Source organism: Nansenia antarctica (assembly GCF_963989245.1).
Source record: "Nansenia antarctica genome assembly, chromosome: 4".
In the NCBI taxonomy this organism is placed as follows: domain Eukaryota; kingdom Metazoa; phylum Chordata; class Actinopteri; order Argentiniformes; family Microstomatidae; genus Nansenia; species Nansenia antarctica.
In genome coordinates, this window is record NC_137689.1 from 10646196 (window position 1) to 10663602 (window position 17407).

At 44.7% G+C, this 17407-nt stretch overlaps 1 protein-coding gene across 1 annotated transcript in view; it reads right to left on the reverse strand.

Moving 5' to 3' along the window:
• Positions 1–16831, reverse strand: part of znf536 (zinc finger protein 536) — a gene marked incomplete at both ends in the record, with an annotated part of 97452 nt that extends 80621 nt beyond the window's left edge. Inside the window, one exon of the mRNA XM_080528121.1 lies at positions 14572–16831. Within this exon, the coding sequence (XP_080384247.1) occupies positions 14572–16831 (2260 nt within the window). The remainder of the gene's footprint in view (positions 1–14571) is intronic.
• Between the last annotated feature and the right edge of the window lie 576 nt (positions 16832–17407).

Genomic DNA, 17407 nt, shown 5'->3' on the forward strand with positions numbered 1-17407 from the left:
ATTTTGTGATGTGCACCAGTCCCCCCTGAGCAAAGCGCCCCCACAACATGATGCTGCCACCCTCATGCTTCACGGTTGGGATGGTGTTCTTCGGCTTGCAAGCCTCCCCCTTTTTCCTCTAAACATAACGATAGTCCTTATGGCCAAACAGTTAAATGTGTGTTTCATCAGACCAGAGGACATTTCTCCAAAAGGTAAAATCTTTCGTCCCGATGTGTACCGTAGTTGCAAACTGTAGACTGCCTTTTTTTATGGCGGTTTTGGAGCAGTGGCTTCATCCTTGCTGAGCAGCCTTTCAGGTTGTCTCGATATAGGACTCATTTTACTGTGAATATAGATACTTTTGTACCTGTTTCCTCCAAGGTCCTTTGCTGATTTGCACTTTTCGCACCAAAGTACATTCATCTCTAGGAGACAGAATGTGCCTCCTTCCTCAGAGGTATGACAGCTGTGTGGTTTGATTGAATTGAAAAACTTTATTAGTAGATTTGCAGAAGTAGGTACATGAAAGTACATATTACATACAAGGTCAACTAAAAGGATAAAAACCCAAGAAAGCCACTGGCTTATTTCAATTGGGGTCCTTGATTTTCAATTCATCGTTACATGTAAGACAGACAGGGGAAAGAAAAAAAACAACTAGTACTATCTACACGATAATACAGACAAATAACTATTACTATCTACAGGATAAAAAATACATCCATCATGGGAAGAACAATACTAGATATACAATACAACAAAACATCAGGTATGTACAGCGGGTAGGACAGGTGGGGGACATACACCACAGGTGGGGGCGGGGGACAAAACATAAAGTATGTACAGTGGGTAGTTCGGGTCTTTTAATCTGATTTTTGATTTAGAGGGTCCAGTTACGGATTGCAGCCTCCTGTAAATGTTTTTTGAGAGTGGTTTTGAAGGTGGGCAGTGTTTTGCACTCCTTTAAGATTATAGGAAGGGCGTTCCACATTTTTACTGCATAGTTTGCAAACGAGTTTAACCCCTTGTTTGTGGTGCAACGCGGTTGAACGTGGTTCGTGGAGCTTCCTCTGGTGTTGTATGTGTGGACGTTGTTCACTTTTTGGAAGTATGTTGATAGGTACTTGGGTGTCTTTGTGGTGTAGCGTATCTTGAAGACCAGGCCCAGTGCAAGCTGCTGCACTCTGTCAACTACTCGTAGCCAATCAAGGCTCAAAAAATGAGCAGCGGTTAGATGTGTCCTAGGGTTGAGGCCTAGCAGAAGCCTAACCAGTTTATTTTGGGCTGTCTGGAGTCTTGTTTTATGGGCCTTTGTGGTTCTATAGTACCATGATGTTACGGCATAGCCGAAGTGACATTGAATGAGAGCTCCTGATAGGGTCCTCAGTGTGTTTTTACTGACAAGTGAGGATATCCTGTACAAGAATCTAGTTCTATGGTTCACTTTTTTGATTACTTTTGCTGCCATTTTATCTCCGGAAAGATTTGCCTCTAAGATGGAGCCCAGGTATGTAATATCCTCTTTTCTTGTGATATTAATGTTACCCACTTTTATTTTAAAATTTTCAGCCTTTCTGAGTTTAGATGGGGATCCGTATAGGATGGTTTCAGTTTTACCTAGGTGTATTGATAGTTTATTGTCAGCTAGCCAGATGCAGATTCTACTCAGTTCAGTGCTTAGCGCTTTTTCCACCTGCAATATGTCCCTGTCAGAGACCAGCAGAGCCGAGTCATCCGCGAACAGGAACAAATTGCAATCACATGCTGATGACATGTCATTCACATATATTAGGAACAGTAAAGGTCCCAATATGCTTCCTTGTGGAACGCCGCAGGTCACTGGGAGGGGGGGGGACAGTGTTCCGTTCACACTAACCACCTGTTCCCTCCCCTCTAAGTAGGATTGCATCCAGCCCACCGATGTTCTATCGAACCCAATTGCTTTCAGTTTATCTAACAGTATGTGGTGATCTACTGTGTCGAAGGCCTTCTGGAGGTCCAGCATGACCATGCCGCAGTACTTGCCCGAGTCCACCTCATGGTTGATGTGGTCGTTCAAATAGAGAAGGCATGTGTCAGTGGAATGGGATGTTCTGAATCCTGATTGAAATTCATACATCAGATTTTTTTCGGTAAGGTACCTATCAACCTGTTCATAAACTATTTTTTCCATAAGTTTCGAGATGGAATTAAGAATAGAAACAGGTCGGTAGTTGCCTGGGTCTAATTTGCTTCCTTTTTTATACAGTGGGGTTACCCTTGCTATTTTAAAGTCAAGGGGGACGTGTCCCTGTTTGATGGAGAGGTTTATTATGTGGGTGATGATTGGGGTAATGGAGGCAGCTGAGTCTTTTAGAAATCTGGCTGGAATATTGTCATGGCCCGTGGCCTTTTCTGAGTGTAGAGCGCCCAGCTTTTTAAACACCTCATCGTTTGACACCATGGAGAGTTTAAAATCATCTTTGCGTACACCCAGTTTATTGTAGAACGCACGGATGTGCTCTACACCATAACGCCCTGAGTGGGGTGGTAGATTGTTAACTAATTTAGTGGCTATGGTTGTAAAGAAAGTGTTTAAGCACTTAGCCACATCCAGCTTGTCTGTAAGGAGAGAATCTCCGGATTTTATGCTGATGTTTGTAGACCTGGTTTTGAGTTTTTGACTGCAACCTAGTTGGCTATTAAGTAGCTTCCAAAGGTCACGTGGTTTGTTTAAGTTTTCTTCGATTTTGTTATCGAGGTATTCTTTCTTAGCAGATTTGGTCATGGTAATTACCTGATTGCATAGTTTGTTGCATTGTTTTTTAATTTTCTCAAAGTGGGTTTTGTGATCTTCGTTTAAGTGTTTCACTAATTTTGCATTTTTGAACTTCAGAGCATTTTAGGTCTCTGACTTTCATAGCATTTAGAATGTCCGAATTCATCCATGGTTCCGATCGGGCTTTAACCCTGGTGGTTCCCATGGGGGCTATACTGTCAATAATATTTAGGAATTTGGTTTTGAAACCTAGCCATGCCTCTTCAACCTGTGTGCATTTTAGTTCATCTAACCAGTCTTGTTTCTCCAGTTTATGGTTTAAGGCCTCACTAGAATAGGATTTAAGGGATCTAGTGGTTACAGTTTTATGACCGCCAGCCTTGGGTTTATGTTTTTTACGAGTGCAAAAGATCATGTAATGATCACTTAGCCCACATACAATAACCCCACTCTTGGAGATTTTGGACTCATCCGATGTTAGAATGAGATCTATGGTAGTTTGAGTAGAAATACACACCCTAGTGGGTTTGGTAATTTGTTGACGGAGACCGTGCAATTCAGAAAACCTAGTGAAGGATTTGAAAACGGATGCTTCATTTCTGAGCATGTCCGTGTTCAAATCCCCAATAAGAATCTTTTCCACACAGTCAGCGTCATCCAAGCACCCCTCAAGAATATCATAGAAATCATTCTGATCGGGAGGTCTGTAGATAGTACCAACCAGCACCGGTTTTGCTTTGTTAAAGATAATTTCAACCCAAACAGATTCTAATTTGTCACGATTCAGGTCACACCGGGTGTTAAAGATAATATCGTTGTGAATGTACATGCAGACACCACCCCCATACCTGTTCCTGTCGTTTCTGATGACTGTGTAGTTAACTATTTCAATCTCTGGGTCTTTTATTGATTCATCAAACTTGGTCTCAGAGAAGCTCAAGATGTGAACCTTGCTGTCATGGAACATTTCTCTGATTTGGTCCAGTTTAGGCACAAGACTGTTCACATTAAGGTGAACAATATGCAGGCCCTTACTGCTGTGTCCAAAAAGAGAGTTTATGTCCTTGACTTGGAAATAGTCTCCGCCATTCTGGTCATCTTCACGTTGAGGATTGGGGGATGGGGGGGGTCGTCCATTGTTCAGCGGTTTCGCTAGAGAGTCTCCGGGTGAATCCAGGAAGTCCGCTGCAGATGCCGGCAGGACCGGTTTGACCGGTTTTTCGACAATGCCGTCAATGGCTTCGCTAGTACCATTTGCCTGGGAACGGCTAAAAAGTGTAGCCTGCCTGGTTGAGACTGGTCCGGGATTCAGCTGAATGTCTCCCGATAGAAGTAGATAGAGAAAGATCATGGTCCTTCGGTCCATTCTACCTGCTGGGGGCTTGTTCTTCCGCGTCGAGTCAGCAGTCAATGTTGTGTGAATTGCTGCCGTTCCGAAGTTTAAATACTTCATTGTGGCGTGGAGATAAAAGTCACTATGGGTCTCATTTTTTCCAATAAAATGTGTCTCCTTCTCCATAAGATGTAAGTTCTGTGGTGATTTAATGTATAAGTCCGTAATCCACAGAAGGAACAGGAGAAAGTGCGGAATAATCCTTGCTGTTGCATTGTTGCAGCAGGACGGGCGTTGAGAGATACGACCGCTCATGTCTGTGATCGCGTAGTTTCTCGTCGGGAATAAGCTTCTTCCCGTTTTAAAATGTAAAAAACTATTACTACACCAAATAAAACTCGTAGTTACTATAAAGGGGTGCTAAAAGTTCTAAAATCCACTAAAAACTATTAATTACTAACAAACATTGTACAGAGACAATGGGCATGCTGCCATCTTGGATTGGGGGCGGGTGGATCCCATGGTGTTTATACGTACTTGCGTACTCTTGTTTGTACAGATGAACATGGTACCTTTAGGCGTTAGGAAACTGCTCCCAAGGATGAACCAGACTTGTGGTGGTGCACAATCTTTTTCTGAGATCTTCTTTTCGCTGATTTATTTGGATTTTCCCATGATGTCAAGCAAAGAGGCACTGAGTTAGGTAGCCTTAAAATACATCCACATGTACACCTCCAGTTGACTCAAATGATGTCAATTAACAGAAGCTTCTAAAGCCATGACTTCATTTTCTGGAATTTTCCAAGCTGTTTAGGCACTGTAGAGGATAGATGTAGACTTCTGCCCCACTGGAATTGGGATATAGTGAAATAAGTGAAATAATCTGTCTGTAAACAATTGTTGAAACAATTACTTGTGTCATGCACGAAGTTGCCAAAACTAAACTAAAACGAAACTTTATGTCCTATCGAAATAATTCCAACGGTTCCTGAAATCAAAGAAGCTGCGCTTTCTACCCATATATGGTTCTGGTAATTCGAAGCACGACGCTCACGGAGAGCTGAGGAGATTTGAAGAGAGAAGCGGCATTACGAGCGAGCATATTTTAGTGGTGTTTTTTTACGAGCTGTGTTTTTATACTTTTGTGAGTTTGTGTACATGTGTGAAATGTCACGAAGATCATCCAGTGTTACCAAACCACCCAAAAGGCAAAACCCAGAGAGCCAGCATGGGGAGAAGACAGTGCTCTCTGCAGAAGGATCAATGTGAGGAGTGATGGGGGCCTGTGTCTGTAGCTAGGTAAAACGCCTGGACAATCTTAGAGAGAACAGGGCAAAACAAATAAAACTTTGGATGTTATACCATTGTAGTTATACTCTACCTCAGAAATAAAAAGGAATTCTTTAAGGAAATACAGTATGTTGTAGTTTTTGTCGGGGAAATAAATGAAATCATCTTTTTCAGTCATAATTTGTCTGCAATCTCATTTTGTTATTTTTCTTTTTAGAAAATCCTATCGTGAACCCAGTATCGTGAATCGCATCGAATCGTGAGTTGAGTGTATCGTTACATCCCTATTAATGAGTATCTACAGTCAACATCACTAAAGCTAGCTAACATCAATGTTAATGTTAATACGAAAACTATAATAAAATTACCAGCTAAATGATGGTAATGTTATTGTTGGTGTCCATACTCGGCTGAAAAAACACATACACTCTCTACACACTGACTGGCTGACAGGCACACTTGCAACAGGGAGTGGGAGATAATGTGAGGAGAAGAGACAGGGTCTATAGGTTAGACTGGTATAGGCATGAGGTATACTGGTAGGTAGGCCCTGCTGAGCCCAACATTGGGCCAAGGAGCTGAGCTGGTTTGGGTTGAAGCACAGGACTCTTGTCACAGATCCCTACTGTACCTCTGTCTATCCCCAACCCGAACATGGCTCAAAGACATCATCAAAGTGCTCTGACGCATTCATTTGACCTTTCTTTTTCCAGGAAAGACAGTTACAGTATAAGCAAATTGTTAGTTGCAATGACGGCCTGTGCCATCTGCCTTAACTAACAAATGATGTTTTCCCACATCTCATAGTTATGTTATTCTCTCTCTCTCTCTCTCTCTCTCTCTCTCTCTCTCTCTCTCTCTCTCTCTCGTGTTGTCATACCTTCCCTGTCTCAAGCTTACAATGCTTCCCTCTTGCCCCGTCTTTCTCTGTCCATCCCCCCTTCTTTCTCTTTCCGCTCTCTCACTCTCTCCCTTGTCTCCTCCCTATCTTTCTCCCTCCACCCTCTCTCTCTCTCTCTCTCTCTCTCTCTCTCTCTCTCTCTCTCTCTCTCACTCTCCCTATCTCTCTCATCCTTCCCACCTTCCCCTTCTCCCCAACCCTCCTTCCAATCCCCTCCCCCTCTTCCTCTCTCTCTCTCTCTCTCTCTCTCTCTCTCTCTCTCTCTCTCTCTCTCTCTCTCTCTCTCTCTCTCTCTCTCTCTCTCTCTCTCTCTCTCTCTACCATGCCAGCCCAGCACCCCCCCCTCCTCCCAGGCGGCCCCCTGTTGCTGCGTGCTACCCTGAGCCGTGGTGTAGAGTTTGGCTGGAGCTGTAGAGGAGCAGCTGGGCCAGGCTAACAGGGAATGATAATGACCTCAGAAATCTGCTGTTCGCTCCACAACAATAGGGTGCTCAGTCTAGTGGAAAATTGTGTTCATCAGCTAGCTCTGCTCACTTACTAATTGACATTGCCAAATATTTTAAGAACAATTGGAATGTGCAAGGCAAAAAAAAATGGAGATCTTAATCCCTGGACTTAATTTTACCCCCTGTTTTTTTTCCCCTATTTTATTCTGCTTACTGATTAGGACATAACTATGGGTAGAAAAACAGAGGCAAACTTTTCATGTCATTATCGGCCTCATGTCAGCACCCTGATGTTAACACAATAGGATTTGTTTGTGGCAATGGGGATAAGGGAGAGAGAGTGAGAAGGGGAGAGTGCTATTGTCTTTGTAACTAGTGACCATGATTTTGCCATGCCCAGTGATGATACACCCAAAAGGAAAAACTAAATATAGTATCATTCTAAGCCTTGAATAGAGAAGGATACACATTTTCAAGACATTTCTACCGTGTATTAACTTCACAAACGCTTGCCTATGTTCGTGTATTTGTCTGCTTAGAGAGTTTGAGCTTGAATTTGTGGGAGAGCAAGAGAGAGAGAGAGAGAGAGAGAGAGAGAGAGAGAGCAGAGAGAGAGAGAGAGAGAGAGAGAGAGAGAGAGGAGAGAGAGAAAGAGAGGGGAGGAAAGAGCGATTCCTCTGTCATGGTATCATATGGATGGTCCTCCATTTTTAATGAGACAAAGGTCAATGTATTCGCTTGCTCTTTCACACGAAGGAGGAACCCCAATCATGCCAAAGTTAACTTGTTCAAACAATGCGCTCTCACCCCCAGCCACCCACCCTGCCACCCATTTGAATTCCCAGTCTGAGAGCTTCGGCTCATTTCTGAGGAATTTAGCATTGACAGAGTCAGACAGCTGTCACCAGAAGAAAAAAAGGAACTGTGCGTTCCTCTCATTCACCCCCCCCCCCCCCCGCCCCCCTCCCATCAAAGACAAAAACAATGACTGCATCAAGGGGTTGGGGCAATGAAGTTGTGTTCTTAAAGATTTTAAACTTTTGGGTGAACAGGTTATTGTCCTTTTTTTTTTTGTACCTGGACTAAGGCTATGGATAAATAAAGCATGCATTTGTAATGTGTCCCCAAATCCTAACTTTGTACAGTCGCTTCTCATAGTCTCGTATATGTTCATCACTTAAAGCAGAAACCCTGCGCTGGTTCTCCTAACTTCCTGGAAGAGCAGAATGTGAGCCACCTTCACGTTTAGAAATGACACTTCCCTCAGACACTAGAGGAGATATCATGTTGATGTATTAAGAATATTAATATTCAAACAGTCTACCTACCACAGTAAGGCAGCCTTCTGTTATGGAAAGATAAATATTATGTTTTAATTATAAAAACATAAAACAGAAATGCGACGTCGGAGGCAGAAAAAAAAAAGGTGCCTGTGCCAAGGAGGCTTGTTCAGGAGAAAGGTAAGCAGTGTTTTGGCAAAGATGTGGAATTAAATACTGGTTGGTATAATGCATGCAGTTTACTCAATGGCACTCTGTCTGTCTGTCTGTCTGTCTGCCTGTCTCTCTCTCTTTCTCTTTCCCTCTCTATTTCTCTCTCACTCCCTCTCTCTCTCTCTCTCTCTCTCTCTCGCTCTCTCGCTCTCTCTCTTTCTCTCTCTATGTACATCTCTCTGTGATGCAAGTTGCATGCAGTTTACTCAATGGCACTCTATCTGTCTGTCTGTCTGTCTGTCTCTCTCTCTCTCTCTCTCTCTCTCTCTCTCTCTCTCTCTCTCTCTCTCTCTCTCTCTCTCTCTCTCTCTCTCTCTCTCTCTCTCTCTCTCTCTCTCTCTTTCTCTCTCTATGTACATCACTCTGTGAAACCCCCATAACCAAGTGGGGAATCCTAACGTGATCATTAAGACATAAAACAGACTGATAAATGTTTCATAAGGACTGCCCGGTGATAACCACCCAGGAATAACATGAGCAAGAGAAAACGACACTCGCTGCCTGGTCTTTCAAATACACTTTGGAATACAATTGGAATTTTAAAATATCTAAAAAGCCCAGTTAATTCCCACCATGGGTAATATTTACAAATTGAGTCTAAGAGAGAGAGAGACAGGGAGAGGGGGAAGAGAGAGAGATAGGGGGCAGTGAGCATGAAAAAGCGATAGAAAAATTAGCTGTTGAAGAGAAATAAATTGCCCTTTTATATTGCGCAAGCGTGTACAAAAATACTAAGTCTACATTTATCCAAGACATGTCAATCAGTAGAGCACACTGACAATTAGTGCATTGAATAGAACTTTTATCATTTAAAGACACCAGAGCCCTGACCTACTGTACCGAAATACAGCTCTGTAATGAATTTGCCTCGCACACAATGACATCTATTTGAGTTTTGTGACACATAAAAAAATACAGATATGACATGCCAGATTGAGGCGCAAGTCTTCAAAGGAGTGGGTGAACCACAGGTTTGAAACAGTCAAATTCTCAGATTAAAAAATAAAGAAGAAAAGAAAAAGAGAGGGCCGGATGTCAATTACAAAGAGAAAGAAATAAGAGGGAGAGATGGGGGGGGGAGGCAGACAGAGAGAGAGAGAGAGAGAGAGAGAGAGAGAGAGAGAGAGAGACATTGACATAATTCACCCAAATACCCCCACCCCCCCTAATTAGCTAAAAAAAAAAAAGGAAGGGAAAAAAAGAAACATACACACAGGGAAGACTGTCCTCATTTCAAAGCGTTGGCTCGAATGTGAAAAGAGGAACGGTATCTTTGTGAGAAAGAGTGTACTGTAAGAGACTCTGTGATCCCACAGATACCTGTTTACTTCGCCATGCAAGCTCTAGTCTTTGAAGAAGCCTAGCAGTGGCTCCCCTCCATCTAGCACCAGGATGGGGAATCGCAGGCTAGCTCCATTTAGCCTCTGTGGCTTATTAAACCGCTAGGCTTTTAAAACACACATTCAATACTCGTCTTACAGTATTAATACCGTCAGTTGTTTATCCCTCCATTTCTATATCTATCACTCCATTTCTATATATATTCTAGGCCATATATTGGTTGGCGCTTATTGTCAAAATAGCTGACGAGAAGACGGATAGTGTATTACTGGCAGTCGATGTGGACGACCTTATGTTAGGCTTAGTTTCCGGACTTACAAACCCATAGACATGACAAGAGGTCGTAGGCACCTTTGGTTACTTACTGAGCATTTCTATCAATTTGGGGCTCAAACAGTTCTCGTTATATCAGCTTTAATTACACAGCAATTACAATGTAACAGTAAGTCTGCATGTGTAATTACCCCCATTGTAATTACGTAATTAGATGAATATCCATGCTTTATAACCTAAGGCGTCAGTCTGCAAATCCAATTTCAATTTGTATGGAGCAAGCGTTTTGCCTCCATGTTCAAGAGCGGTATAAAGACCTAGGGATATACCGCTAATCCTCGCCATGTTTTAAACCCTGTTCCTCTTAAAAATATTTAGACATGGATGATTCTCTGGAGAAAGAGAAAAGAAGCAGTAGGTAGGTTTTGACGCCGGGAGCAAAGAGGTAGGAGTGTGTGGAGATGTGTGTTGGGGGGGGTGGCGGTGGGGGGGGTTGAACAGGTGTCACAGTGCACCTGTTTTAGGCCTTGGGAAAAGCCCTTCTCCGGTAGTCCCCGATCATACAGTAGGTTGGTTTCTGAGGAAGTAAGTCAAATCCAGCCTACAGGTTGGATGCTATCATCCATGTAAGGTAAGCATACTATAGTATGTTCAGTGTCTCAGTAGAATGTACATTTTGCATAGAAAGGTAGGTGAAACCAGCCATTCTAACTCCTCTCTTCTCACTCTTCAAGACTGAGGCTGACGGTTGTATCTCAATGAATACAAGGTGAGTAAGACCAGAAGTGAAGTTTCTCTCTCTCTCTCTCTCTCTCTCTCTCTCTCTCTCTCTCTCTCTCTCTCTCTCTCTCTCTCTCTCTCTCTCTCTCTCTCTCTCTCTCGTATTTTTTTCTCTCACTCACTCACAAATCTACAATGCATGTGAACATTAAATACCCCCCTACCCCAACCCACCCAGCCAGCTCTGCTTTACATAGTATTACATCAGATTTCAATGGGTTCTGTTCCGCCATTCAGGGTAAGCCTCTGTTTAAGACCTGCTCGCTACAAGGGCTGTCGCTCAAAGGCCCTCTATAATGAATTCAGACACACTGTCAAGTATTGAACCCCCTTGTTTATCAAGTTCAATTCAGAGTGGAGAAACTGAAGCAACAAGAGATGCTTTCCCAAGACAAACCAATCTAACAACAACAAAATGAAAGAGATGATGGGGGAAACATTCTGTGATATTGGGGGAAAGAGGGGAAAGTTTCTGTTGGCTAGGAAGCATCCAGTATTTAAGGTGTATTCTGGTGGAGAGAAGAGGGAAGGTCTCTAAAGGACGTTGCTATGGCTTTTTTTTTCTCCCACTGTGTCTTTAAACAAGTGCAGTGTCAAAGACAAAAGCGATTGAGTCGACCTTCTTTCACAGTTGAGATGTTATTGTTGATTACTGTAATTCAAGTTTAACTCAAAATTGCAGTGGGTAGGTGGTTGCTGCGAGGTTGGAGGTATGGTGATGGAGGGAGCTGGTTCTCTTTGCGTTCTCTCTCTCATAAGGACACACATGCACGCACACACACACACGCTCATAACCTCACAATAAAAGCCTTTTTTTCTCTCCAGGCAAACAGGAAAGTCTATAATATTAACAGTAACAGAAAGGTACAACCCGCCACATCCTGTTCACTTAAAAACACTGACACACACAAAACACAAACACGCACACACACACACACACACACACAGACACACACACACACACACACACACACACACATAGACACACACACACACACACACACACACACACACACACAGTAACGAATAACACCTTTCTCCGCATGAGCCATAGACACATTTTCTCACACATCTCGGTTTCTAAATTAAGAGCCCCAAAGCTCCAATTGTGAATCATGTTGAAAGTTGTGAAGGAAGACAAAGTTGTAGGTGTTAAAGGAGTTAACGTATAAAGAGCAGACTACAATAAAAGCAAATCACAAACCCTTTTTCTGTTCACCATTGTGCTCCTTTGTTTTCCTTACTACTGTGTGTGCACCTGTGATTGTTGATGTGGAGTAGTTCACTGGGTCTATCAGTAACTGTGTCCGTCTGGAGAGGCTACGAGTCGGAATCAGGCTAACAGGGTTATACCTGTAACAACACCAACCCCACCTGCACCAACAACCCCCCAAAGCAGGTGGGGGGGGCCCTCAAGGTCAACCTTAAGGCCTGTTAGAGTCAGCAGGGAGGTGCTGGCACAGGGCCCGTATCCCCCTGTATGCTGCCCAAACACAGGGATTTCAGCTGGCCATCACACTCCATCACAGAGCTCAGGGAGGGACAGGGAGGAGTCAGAGCAGGACGACACGGATAGAAGAGGGAGAGAGAGAGAGAGAGATAGCGAGAGAGAAAGAGAGAGATGGGGTGTAACAGTGAGAGAAAATGTGAGAGGTAAACAATTTGAAACCATTTGAATCAGCAAATTCTATTGTTTGTTTATATATTTCCTTGTTTTTTTGCGGTAGGGATGTTTTTGAAATCACGCACTATGTAGATACGTCTAAGTTTGCCTAAATGCCATGAGCTGAATGTATCTGATTCAAAGTACTTGAGAACCAGACGAGAAATAAATAAAACTTCCTGAATTAAAATTCAGAAGATAATTACTTCCGCAACATACCCCACCCCCCACCCTGTTGAAAAGTGTTATGTTTAATAGACTCTATAAAGAAAATAGGTTTTTATCTCACTCTCATTTTCATTAATTCCTAATTGGGGTGGGGGGGGTTGTCTGTTATTATTTCTTAGATTAAAATAAACATAGCCCATTCCATGTTCAAACCCATCACACTACATGGGGATGATAAGGACTCTATGCTACTGTGAATAAATAAACAATTTCTTCAGTACTGTTGGAATTAAGTTGCTGAGAGCCTTAAGCTAAGCCACTTTTTCTCAAAAGACTTAAAAGCACATTTCACTCCGCAAATGAAGTTCAATTTTTTTTAACCTGCTTTATATGTATATCTTTAATTAGTGTCTTGTTTAGCTTAAACCAACTGATTATCACATAGTCATGACCTAATTAACAGGCGCACTACTTAGCAATGGTGTTCCACCCCGAGGAATGATAAAGTTACCGTACCTTAAAACTTCTGTAATCATTAGCAACAGCCTCTCTTAATCCTCCTAAACATACACTTTATCAATGAAGCTAATGCATTATGTGGCTGTGGAGGGATAGCTGTCTCTCCAAATCAATGTTTTATTCACTTATAATATGCCCAGCCCATGCTCCTATTCTTTGCTCGTGTTCCTTGGGGACACACACTAGCCTGTAAACATTTTCTGTACCAGAGTATGTTCTGTGTTCTATTCACCAATGCTAGTGACACCAATGTCATATGAATGTCATGGGACTTGTGCATCTTCATGCAATTGTTTTGTGTGAGTCTCTGTCTGAGTAGAGTGTGTCTGAGTGTGTGTGTGTGTGTGTGTGGGGGGGGGGGGGGTGCAAGCTTTTGTGTAAATTCGCGTGCATGCCCTTGTGTGTTGTCAGTTTGTGTGTATTTAGTTAGCTAGGCCTCCTCTCACAGTAAAAACAGTGGGCAGAAAGTATCCTCTACAAGCAGGCTCTATGAGGGTGTTTGATGGGTATTTGAACAGAGGCGTTAAGTATCTGAGTTACGCATGGAATGTGCAGCTCAGATCTGTGGTGTTTTTTTTGTGTGCTTTTGAACAGGCAGATTTGATCAGAACCCCCCACCCTATCTCCAGTAAATCTGAGTGGACGCCTTAGGGTCCAGCATTGTGTAGCTAGTGGGGATGCAGAAGCCAATGGCATCTGTCAGAGATTTTGTCTCAGCTGTCAACAAGCTCATGTTTGTGTAGGGAACGGAGACAAGCCATGATTCTGCTACTTCCTTCCAGTTCAAATAATCTAAATCAAACCAGCCCAGCGGTGGGTTAAGGTTTCTATGTACCCACGCACACAATACATAATAATTGTCATTAAGAGTGACAATGTCATTGCTAAACAATTGCAATTGTGAAACAAAGCGTTTAGTCTTTAGTCATCTCATTGGACATACAGTATAGTCTCGCCCATCAAAATAAATGGACAATATACTTTATTGTTCATGAAAACGGGTTGCTTTGTTTGCTCCTAACGGTCTGGTCAAAAGGTCCCCATGTCGACAATTCTCAAGTTGCGCAAATGACCAAATTTAAGTGTTTTCAGGTTTTTGGCATAATTACGAAAGTATAAGTGTTGAAGAACCCACTCAATATAACAAACAATAGTTTTAGGATCACTAAATACTTATAATTTGTGAATTGGATTCACTGTATCGTCTGCCGTAGGCTACTCGGTAAGTGATACATGGCTTGTGGTTATGTGTTTTTAGCATGTTGATGTTCTATCAGCATGTTGTGATGTGCTAAACATGCAGTTAGATGTTCATAGCGATGTACCTTTTTAGCGCTAGCTACTAGCAGCTGTTTTGCGTGTGTTTCGATTCAGAGCCAGTTGCTCCGGTATTTGGTTTGAGGGGTACCAACATTCAAATTAGCATATGTTGTTTAACTATTTTCAGATTTCAATGTATGACTCATCATTTGAAAGCTTACAATCTGACCTCTCATAATCTGGAAACACAGAAAAATTACCTTGCCCTACTTGAGGACTTTTTTTTACCAGACCCTGTCACTAATGACAAGAAGCATGTGATTGTGGCGATCATTATCATTCATGATTCATGATTCAGCCTTACCTGAGGATGGTGAGGAGGGGTGTGGGCTATCATCTTGGACGCTGCCAGTCTGGGAGTGGCCTCCTCCGGCGCCACTCTCCTCCGTCACATTTGAGGAACCTGGGGTGGTGGACCTGCTGATCGACTGGGACTCTGGGTCACTGGCGGAGCCACGGCGCTCATCCAGGCCAGTGGTGGTGTTGTGCTGCTGCTGGATGGCTTCTTCCATGGCCCTCCGCTCCTTGTTGTGCACCCTGGAGTGAACCACCATCTGGTGGTAGGTTCTGAAGACCCGGCCGCAGTCGGGACACTCGGTGGGCTTCTCCTTCAGACTGCTCAGGCCGTACTCAAGGCCGTGTCCCAGTCCCAAGCCTCCGTGATGAGGCATGAAGTCCCGGTGGCTGTCGAAACCACCTCCGTCCTCTTTTAGGGGCATCATGGCTCCGCTGCCTGCTTTGGAGCCATGCAGGGCCTCGCTGTGCTGCTGCTTCTGCTTGATGCCATCCATGGAGCCCATCAGTGGGTAGTCATGCTTCTCCTTGGTGAAGGAGGCCATGCCCGCAGCACTGGCCAGGTCTTCCTCCTGCCCGTGAGGCACGTGGTGCTGCTCCTTGGGCATGTAGGCACGGTCCATGGCCATGCCTCGTGCCATGATCTGCCAGGCCTGGTAGCTGTTGAGTGGGTCCATTTCTGCCACCTTGGCGGCCGCCTGGAGGCGCTCCATGCAGCTGGACTTCAAGGGGGGCACCAGGTTGAGGCAACCCAGGAGAGAGCGCTTCTCACCCTCCCCTAGGCCATGGCCCAGGCCTGCCATGGGGCCCAGCAGCTTTCCCAACATCTCCTTCTCCTTCATAGCGATGCCGGCTTTGGCCAGCATCTGGTGCTGGTCACTCAGGCCCTGCTTGTCCGGGGAGAGGAAGCCCCCTTGCAGGCAGGAGATGTAGCGCGAGTAGAGGTTAGCGTGGGCCTCCTGAGCCATGCTGCTCATGCTGTTGACAGCAGCTATGTCCTGGTCGTTCACCGGTGGCTTCTTGATTGCCAGTTTGTTGAGGTGGACTTTCATGTGGTTTTTAAGGAACCAGGGCTCCTTGAAGCGGCGGCCACAGATCTGGCATACATGCTCAAATGAGTCCTTGTGCTTGCGCATGTGGCCCTTGAGGAACCAGGCTTGGCTGAAGACCTGGCTGCACACCTCGCAGCGAAACTCATTGGCCGGCTTTTCGATACTTCCGCTGGCTCCCTGGGCTGACTCGGCAGTGATGTGGGCCTTCTCCACATGGCTTATGAGGTCCTCTTCCTGGGAGGAAGCAAACTCACACAGGGTGCACTTGTAGGGCTTATGGAGGATGCGGATGTGGCGATCCAGTTCCTCACGCTTCTTGAACTTGCCCTTACAGTAGGTGCAGCGGAAGCCTGTGGGCGGGTTCAGGGCCTGCTCGTCCTGGGCACCGGTCGGCTTAGGGGAAGAAGAAGGCTGAGAGAGGGAGTCTGGAGTACCCAGGCTGGTGGGGGTGAGCAGGCCGCAGGCCGAACCTGGCTGCTGCTGCTGTTGCTGCTGGGTCTGAGAGCCCAGGTGAGGCTGGTGCTGCTGGGGCTGGGCTGCTGGCTGCAAGAGGCTGCTGCTCCTGATCTGCTTGTCCCTCAGGATGGCCCTCTCCTCCAGCTCGTGTAGGAGGCGGTTCTCCTCGCGAACGCGTCCGCGTCCCTTGCCGAGGTTGCCCAGCTTGTGGGTGCGTAGGTGGATTTTCAGGTTGCCCTTCTGGGCCGCTCGATGGTCACAGTAGGGACACTTGAAAGGCTTCTCCCCCGTGTGCGTACGCATGTGCAGAGACAGGATGCTGTTAAAGCGGAAACGCTTGCCACACAGCGGGCACGGGTACTTCCTGTTCTTACGAGCATCGTCCTCGATGTCGTTCATCTGGGACATGATGCCCAGGTTCTGCCCGTTGAGAAACTGCTGCAGGTCTACACGCCCATTCAGGCCACTCAGGGCACCTGCATCAATGTCCCGGTTAAGCTGGTTGGCGAGAAGTGCCATCTGACTGCTGATTGGTTGGCTGGCAAGTGCAGCGTGGGTCTTCTCGTCCAATGGGGTGGCAGCCTTCTCTTCCGGAATCTGCTGTCGGCTTTGTAGGTCAGGGAAGGCGTGGCCCAGTTGAGCCGTCAGCTGGTGGAGCTTCTGACTGATGGGGTAGCGGCCATTTAGCACGGCGTTGCTGTGATGGCTGTCAGCATCCGAGACTGCCGAAGACACACCAAGGCACAAACTAGAGTCCTCCATCCTGCGGGAGAGAGAAATGTAAAAAATCTTGGTCAATTATTTTCACCCATACAGTCAGTCAATCAATACATTAATTACAAAGTTTGACTCGATTTATGTAACCTAGCTTAGAATTTTTAAATGATAACCAGGTCATTCATTGGCAATCAGAAAAAGCTAAAGATACTGCACTCAGTTGTGACTGTGTGAAAAAAAGGTCCTCTTTTGATTCACTACATGGATTTTCCTGACACTTATGTTTGGCAAGCCGTAACTCTCAGAACTTTCTCAAACTGTAACACAATTGTCGATGTAGTAATTACTTTGTAAACATGGCAAGCGCTGCATAATTAAGCTACTTGGGCCCATCCTATCAGAATTCCTCCAATTACACGCCTTAATGAAACAGAGCAATGCCATTGTCGTGAGGCTGCCGCAATACTACAATTATGATATTAACAATAGCACTTAAAACCAAGGGGTTACTTCAGTAAACACATGCTCTTATCTCTCTACTGCGACACTTGTCTTGGCGCAATTTCCCATTAAAGGGGCACATTACATTTGATGTGAATCACTTTGCTCTTGCCTTCTTTC